General features: G+C 42.3%; 1 protein-coding gene across 1 annotated transcript; it reads right to left on the bottom strand.

Annotated features, from left to right (window-relative positions):
• Positions 1-737: 737 nt before the first annotated feature.
• CZH9orf40 (chromosome Z C9orf40 homolog) lies at positions 738-6,434 on the bottom strand. Its single transcript, XM_031507349.2, has 2 exons — positions 6,123-6,434; positions 738-2,063 (listed from the first exon to the last, which is right to left on the bottom strand). The coding sequence occupies exons 1-2, from the start codon at positions 6,429-6,431 to the stop codon at positions 1,905-1,907; spliced, it is 468 nt and encodes a 155-aa protein (XP_031363209.2). The 5' UTR covers positions 6,432-6,434; the 3' UTR covers positions 738-1,904.
• Positions 6,435-8,518: the final 2,084 nt, after the last annotated feature.

Below are 8,518 nucleotides of genomic sequence, written 5' to 3'. Positions count from 1 at the left end.
ACCCTGGCAGGCAGCTGGAAACAGCTGTGATTTTGAGTTTGAGCCATGGAATGAGTTACCAACTTTGGAGGTGGAACAAGCAGTCACAAAAGGCTAGATAGTATAGTAAAAGTAGTTACAAAACAGAGGGGAATTCTTTTTAGTATTGTACAGGGGGGTTTTTACTTTGTACATGGGGGTCAAAAGGTCTAAGATGGAGGAAAGTGGGCTGATCCTGTTCTTCCTCCTTCTTCTTCCTTGCCTCCATGTTCTTGGTGATGTTGGCACTCACAGATTGGTTTAGAGTAGAAAAGCACTTTGTAATAGAGGTAGTAGGTATTGGGGGAAAACTATAAACATGTAATACGTAATATATCATATAAAAGATAGCAGCAGCCCTGGGCGGGGGGAGAGAAGAAGAAGACAGCAGACAGAAAGGATGTCAGTGTGTGTGTGTGCCTCTGCCCAGGCCACTGACCAAGCAGCCACAGCCCGAGAAGACAACAATAAACTAACTAACAAAATAACTAACAATAAACTGCCTTGAGACCGAACAGCTAAGCCTGCGCAGTTTTTCTTTAGAAGCACGGGCTGGAGGAGAAATTTCACCACCACATGGGACCCCAGAGCAAGGCTGGGGTTTCCACAGCTGACATGCTCACTATTTTAAGCAAAAAGACCTAATAAATCAACGAAGATACAGAAGCAGCAATCTTATGAAATAAAGTCAAGAACTTCACACAGTAATAGTGCCAAAGTTTTCACATTACACACAGGCAAAACTTTATTGTCCTTTAACAAACACATTATTAGAAAAAAAAAAAAATTCAAACGTTGCCTTTTTCGATAATGATTACAGAAAAAAATACAACTTTTTCTATCCTTAAAGACAAATTGTATTCCAAAATGTAAGTCTTCCCATACAACTTCAGTCTATTACTAAAGATGTCTTTCTAATTATACTTCAATTTGTAAATAAATTGCAAATCACAAACATTAAGTTTATACTTCACAGCAAAAAAAACACTATTTGAATGAGCTTCTGCAAAAACTCTCTGCAAGATTCCTGGTCTCTGCAAAAACTACACCTTATCCAGTATAGTTTGAAAGAGTGTGTGTGGTCATCTTATATTGCACTAACTTTTCTTGACATATCTGCCCAAACCTATCATTCAGATACTATCAACTAGCTCAGAGCAACTTCACAAAGACAATTAGCAATAAGTTTAGAATGAACCAAAAACATAAAAAACTGGGTGCCTACAGCTGTCTGTAATGTGAAAAAGAGAAGGGTGAAAAATCTTTTTTTCAATGAGAATGTGATACCTTTCAGAACAGCAGCAGCTTTCAGCAGAAAGCAGCCCCTTTTCTTTCCCTTTTTCTGCCACATTTGGTTTCTGGTTTGCATAGAAAAGGGAATGTTTTGTCCGATTTTGATGGACTCTTAATTTTTGGTTTAGCTATTATACAGAAAAAAAAAAACCACATTAGAAATCACTCGAGCTTGTGTGCTTTATGATAAATTCACACATTATATATTTCACTTTCAGATACCACATGATTTTTGCTCAGGACAGACAGAATGATTTTGCATTTCCTTTAGACATGTAACATATCCCCATTTCTTTTAATTGCATCCCAAAGTAATATTTTTTTATATTCTTCTTTTAGTCTGCCTCCATGTCTTCAAGTATTCTTATTACACTGCAGGCTCCTCCTTACTGCCCACCTTCGGACAGCTTCCTGTTAAGTACCCTACACCGTTTATCCCATACACTAAGGCAACTCAGATTAGCTTTTGAAGACTGCCACAACAGTTTCTCCAAGACTGCTTAAGCATGCTTATTATTCACCCAAGGAACAAAACCCGAATCTCAATGGAAACAAGTTTCCTGGGAGTAGACGCACAGCTATGAAACAACTGATCAGGTTTCCATTTCAGTCTCTGAGGTATCAGTCCTTGCAGCAGTTTTAGCAGTCGATGGAGTCTCTTCATCTAAGTTCTGAATATCAGACAAATCAATAGCAGGCAGTGGTGGTCTCCAGTACAGGAATGAGTTATATTGACAGAATTCTTCTTCTTGCTTTGAAAAGAGACAAATAAACAAAAATTTAACAAAACATTAATGTGTGAATCAGCAGCAGAAAATAAGAAAAAGAAACTTTTTATATGAGAAACTGAAACTAGGAAGTTACTCAGCTATTTCATATTAACAACTACTTTATGATTCTTAACTAGATCATGATTTACTTCTGCCTTTTTTAATATTCTTGCAAAGAATTATGTAACAGATTCCATAATTCCATACACTTCTTCAGCTTATGATTTCTGCACAGAAAAAAGCTGTAAAACTTGTGCAATTACTGGACTTTGCATACAAAAATGGCTCACTGCTTTTTCTTCTCATAATAGTATACAATTTTCATGTACATTGAAAAACTGGTATTCAAAAGAATGTATTTAGTTAGCTACTTAACAGCAACTCCTAGGGATGATATATACAGGATAAATAAAACACTTTATAGTATTTAAACAACATTCTATTTTTTCTTTTCTGTATCCACATTTTGTATTCAAGGGAGGAAAGCTTAAGTATCACAGAATATTCTGAGCTAGAAGGGACCCTCAAGGATCAGCAAATGCAGTTCTTAAATGAATCCTCCATATGGGGAGTAAAACCTAAACCTTGGCATTATGAGCACAAATGTTCCAACCTATCTAACTAGATAGTATCTCAAAAAAACTTGGAGAAACAAACACATCTCCATCTACTAATTTAATATGGCAGCACAATTTTAATTTTCACTTAAATGTCTATGAGAAGTGCACTGCCTGTTTATAAACATGTCACAGTTATCAACAGTGGCCAAACTGTACATGATACATCTAGGAAGAGGAATGAATTAAGTCATTCCTTAGGTCATGAGCATGTATCTTCTTCTGGTATATAAAAACAGTGTATGCTGACACAAACCTAAAATAATGCATTTCCATGTTATATTGGGTTTGCATTTTTCCTAACATACAATTTGAATTTTTAAATATTTTACTTCACTGTCTCAGCTATAACAGATGCTGAACAGAAGTATTTTTAACAAATAAAATGTAATTGTTTTGGTATTTCTGAGATACTGACGTGCAGCCTGTGGAGGGTCAAAGCACCATTGCAATCCACACTAAATCAACTTCAACGGGCCTCTGCAGTGTGGCTCTTGAAAATATTAATTACTTGTCTGTTGGTTTTGCAACAGAATAAAAAAAAAAAAAAAAACAGTAGTGAGTACTATCCCTACACCTTCTCAAATACTGAAAAATTATGCTTTCTCCACTCTTCCCAAAAGAGAGAAGTACATAAAATTACCATACGTCTCATTTAAAGAATCAATTTTTCTATTTGTTACCAAACAGAACTCTCCTGAACTACAATCTGTCATACTCAGAAACATCTTCCTGGTGCAAAAGCCCTGCATGACAATAATAATTCAGAGAGGATGAAAGGTGTAGACATTTCATAGCAGTAAGATGCCTCCTTGCCTGTAGAATACTACTAATGTGAATTTCCTCATTGGGAAAGTTTGTCTTAGAAAATATTAAAGAACAAAAGTTCCCATTAATTGAGACCAAAACCAATAAAATTACACCGTGACACAGGAACAAAAGGATTGATTATACTGAAACTGGAAGAAAGCCAAACTAAAAGTAGTTGCCCATTCTTGTAAACTGGAAGGTTTGTACAGCACAGCATTAACAACAATTGACAAGTGTGGAAAGGATGACTTTCCAGTCTGTATTGCAACACAGGCAGCATCACTCACACAGAACTGTGCAGGGCAGGCGGCTACCAAATTCTTTGAAAAAATCTCAGCTGATAAGTTTCAGAAACTGTCAACTACTTTTACAATTTCTCCCCTGCATTATTTGAACTTCCCTGACATTTTAGTAATTCTTTTTTTTAAACTGAGCACTAAGTACTTAAAATCAGAACCCTCATGCTTTGTATATATAAAGTGAATGACAGCAACCTCATTTCAAAATTATTAGAGTGTAAGAGTTCATAAACATGTACTCGATTTTGGACTAAGACTGCATGCATAATTACTCTCAAAAGCTTTCAGGTTTACAGATCAACAACATTGCAGTGTGAAAATGAAAAAAAAAAAAAAAAAAGTACAAAAGACAGGCACAAGTGCTAAACATTTGTACCTAGAAGGCAAAATAAACCACCAGATATTCACGTTCAACCAAGTAACTTTCCACACAGGTTTTGCATAGAAATTCTATCAAGGTAGGCAGCAAGGTAGGCAAGCTCAGACATAAAAAAGCTCAGTTTATATAGACTAAGTTTCATAATATTTAAGGAGTTAGTTTTCCAACTCTAGTTGCAAACGTGTACGTTGAATTTAAAAAATCCTTCTTCTCTGGCCAACTGCAATATGATGCTTTAAACTTTAACAAAAACACTGTGAAATTAACAGTATCCTGATCACAGTTATTAATGTAATGAAATACACAAGCCATAAACAGCAAAGAATAATACTAACCTAGAGATTGTATTTTCAGAAAGGTATAAAAATCATAATCAGAAATATCATTATAAAGCATTTAAAATATACAGGTGGGACACATAAAAACCAGAAGAAATACCTCTAGCTTGAAATGTTAATCAAGCTTTATTTTAAAACGACAACATTTTTATGCAATATTGTGCTAAGAGAAACAATCAGTTAAAAATACAAACCTAGAAAAATATTTTCTATAGAGACCAGATCTTTACGTGTGGAAATTCAAGGGGCTTGTGGCTTTCCAATCACTGCTAAAGCTTACAAAATTATGCCAAGCAACACCAAAAGCAAGTATACCTGTGACAGGAGTCAAACTGTTCTGTAGAGGCTTGTTCAATTTTTTAAATTACTAGGCTTATGAATATACGTGGTCTGTCTTCAAAAATAAATGTTTGTGTTTAAAATGGCTGTATAATATTCATATGACATAGAATTTTTTCTGAATGTCTGCCTGCCTTAATTTTAGCATCCATCATGAATAAAACCCACTAACAAATCAATCAACCAAGAAAACGCAAAAATGCAGAGCATGAAAAATAAAAGCCACTCTTTTCTTTACAGATTGTATGTGGGTGTTATACCGTGCGAGGCCACAAATGATCAAAATCAGTCTCCAACTGCCAACCAAAGCCCATCTAACCTGATGAGACTTTCTGTCACTTCCGTATCACTGAATCTAATAGATCTAATAGCCTTTCAAGATCCAGGTGGGAGGAAAAGTAAGTTTAACACGTACCAAACGTCTATGTTTGAAATGTGTGAAATCTGATCACAATCTGCTTTGGTTGTGCGGCGTTTTTGGTTTGGTTTTTTTTTATTACGATTTTCTTCATATGCACCAAATTTTGTTTGCTGAACTACTGTGTAAAATGCAGTCAAGGCCAGGAAGAACAACGTATATTGTTCAAAGTTAACCAGAAAACTCGTTTCAATATACTCTAATCATTACGACACTGATGCCCTCTCCTCAGCTCACCGCCTCCGCTAAATGTTGAGGTTAAAAGATAGCTCTAAATGTCAAACCACGAGGTTTAGGAGGCTGACGCTGTAGCGAGCCTGACCCTCACCCAACAGGGGCACCACCAGAAAAAGCTCTGCGAGCTCCCCCGCACTCCTGGAGGGACGGAGCCGAGCACAACCTGAGGGACGGCGGACAGCCTGTTTCGTGGCACGGGCGGGCAAGGAACCCGTAAACACTTCCCGTGCCTCGGGGAGCACAGGAGTAAAGCAGTTGAAGACGCCCGCGGCCAGGCGCGCAGCCGGGGCGGGGCGGCACCGAGCCCGCCGGCACCCGCGGCGGACACGCCGGCACCCGCGGCGGACACGCCGGCACCCGCGGCGGACACGCCGGCACCCGCGGCGGACACGCCGGCACCCGCGGCGGACACGCCGGCACCCGCGGCGGACACGCCGGCACCCGCGGCGGACACGCCGGCACCCGCGGCGGACACGCCGGCACCCGCGGCGGACACGCCGGCACCCGCGGCGGACACGCCGGCACCCGCGGCGGACACGCCGGCGCGCCCCTCCCGCCCCGCCCCTCCCGCGGACGAGCGCCGCGGGCCCGTCCCGCACGGTACCTCGGCGGCGGCGGGCCCGGCCCGCTCCTTGCCGCGGCCGCCCGCGCGTCCCTCCGCCGCCGGCGCGTCCTGCGGCGCCGCGGTCCCGCCGCGCCGCCGCCGCCCGCCGCCCGCCTCCGCCGGCGGCGCGCGGGGGGCGCCGGGCCCGAGCCGCTTCCCCGGCGGCGCCTCCGCCTCCTCCAGCGGGCGCTTGGCCGCGCCGCCCGGCTCCGCGCGGGGCCGCCGCTCGCCCGCGCGGGCCGGCGGGTCCCGCAGCAGCCGCTTCACGGGCGCGTGGCACAGCAGCGGCTCCGCGCGGCGCTTGGCCATCCGGGGCCGCCGGCTCCGCGGCGCCGCTGCGCCCCTCGCTCCGCGCCGCCGCCGGGAGGCGGAGCCGCCCGCCGCGCGGCCTGACGGGAGCGCCGCCGGCGCCGAGCCGCGCGGCGGTCTGCGCTGTCCCCCAGACCCGCTCCATCTCTGCGGAAAGTGCCAGCCGCTTGCTACAAAACTGCCGAAATGTAAAAATAATACAGTACTTATTAAAATAGTAGTAAAAATTAGAGCAATAAGAATTTGGACAATCAAGAGGGCAATAAAGGACAATAAAAAGCAAAGAATTACGGACCTCCGGGTGTCCGGCACTCTGCCATATGTGAGAAAATGGCTGCTCACTTTTCGCAATTATTGAAAGGTTTATTAAGCCGTATCAAAAATACAACGGAAGACTGAATAGAAAAAATGTTACAGCGCCAGGAGCAATGGGTTTTCCCCACCACGTGCTCACCCACGCAAAGGAGGTTTTGCCTTTTAGCCCTTTAACCCCGCCCACGGTTCTGTCCTTCGCCGCCAGTCACAATCCAACCCTCCCAGATGTCCCCAACCCTCCCAGATACCCTGGCTGTCTCTTGATAACAACAGGAGGGGGTAGAACATAATTATAAATTGATAAAACGTTTCTTAACCTATATACATGATATTTGTCTGTTAATTGTGAGAGTCAATCATCACATTACTCATCTATCATAAACAAATACACATCACTAACAAAGGCTTAACCCCCTTAAAAGCAATAGCCTGTTGCATATTCATATATCTTATACATGCTGCAAATATTCCTATTCCTCCTCTCTGCCCATCTCTTGGAAGATTTTCAGATCTTTTATTTGATTAGGGCAATTTCTTTTACAATGTCCTTTGATCCTACAGTAAAAACAAGTATTTCTAGAATGCTCCTGAGATCTGGGTTGGACTGGAGTTCTGTTCTTTTCCTTTCCCTTTTCTCCTTTTATGTCTAGGACTGGTGCCTGAGGGTTTTAGATTCTTCTGGAAATTACTTTCGCATATAGTGGTTACCATAATTTTTGCTTTATCTTTTCCTTCATCTCTCTGAACATAAGTCTTTTGACCCTTCTTTAATAAATCATCTAATGGCCTATTATGCCAATCCTCAGTATTTTTCCAGGTTGTTTTTTTTTTAATATCTGGCCTGGCATTTGTGACAAAATTAATTCTTAAGAGAGCTTGTCCCACAGGTCTCAGGGCCTACTCCAGAATATTGTTCCATATTTCTCCTAAGTCTGTCTAACTATTTAGTTGGAGCTTCTTCTTTCCTTTTGTCCCTCAAAAACTTTTTTAGCGTTTTTGCCCTTGGGGTGCCATCTCTTTTATTCCCTTGATTATCAATTTACTATAATCATTCATGTGTTTCTTCCCCTCCTCATCATTTTGACCCCAATCTTGAGGTGCTGTTGGCACTTTCTGATCTGGGGCTGGGGGGGGGCCTGCTGGTTTTCTTTTTCCCAAACTTTTATTCCAGCTGCTCTGATCAGTTGCCTTTCCTCCTTAGAAAAAACTATTTTCATTATAGATTGCATCTTTTCCCAAATATAAATGTTTAGACCTAAGAATTGGTCTAATTGCTCAGCTGTTTCTATGGGATCTTCCAGAATTGCTTTTATTTCTTTTTTTAAATTTCTGACTTCAGAAGAAGTCAAAGGGGTGTTTACAAACCCCGTTCCACCCCCTCCCATTGGAAACTCTCATAACAGAAATAGACTAATCCCTTCATCCTATTCTTTTTTGTTTTCTTTTTTCCTCTATAGCCTTTCTCCCATTTTTAGAGATCAGGAGGGCTGTCTTTTTAATGAGCTTCTTGTGTTTCAGTAAGGCAGATATTCTCCAGGGAGAGAGTTATCTTAAACAGCAGGAGCTGCTGTTACCAAGAGAACGGGAGCCAGGGCAGGGATGGGAAGAAGGGGGCGAGGGGAGGGAAGGGCAGGGCGCAGGCAGGGGTGCTGCTGGAGCCCCCAAAGGAGGGGGATCTTTCTGTCAGAACAAAGCCAGAGCATGGATAGCCCCAACGTGGCTCATGGAAGCTGGCATTTTTTTTCCCTCTTGTTCCCAGCCCTTCTCTTTCC

This window comes from Lonchura striata, chromosome Z (genome assembly GCF_046129695.1).
Source record: "Lonchura striata isolate bLonStr1 chromosome Z, bLonStr1.mat, whole genome shotgun sequence".
Lineage (NCBI taxonomy): Eukaryota > Metazoa > Chordata > Aves > Passeriformes > Estrildidae > Lonchura > Lonchura striata.
Note: the sequence above shows the minus strand (reverse complement) of the source record. Positions and strands in the feature narration are given on the sequence as shown.

Bases quoted from the DNA above. Each gene is read 5' to 3' on its own strand.
- CZH9orf40 (XM_031507349.2), bottom strand. From the start codon at position 6,431: ATGGCCAAGCGCCGCGCGGAGCCGCTGCTGTGCCACGCGCCCGTGAAG. The intron at 2,064-6,122 runs GTACCGTGCGGG...CTCTTTTCAAAG, and splicing joins CCGGGCCCGCCGCCGCCGAG to CAAGAAGAAGAATTCTGTCA.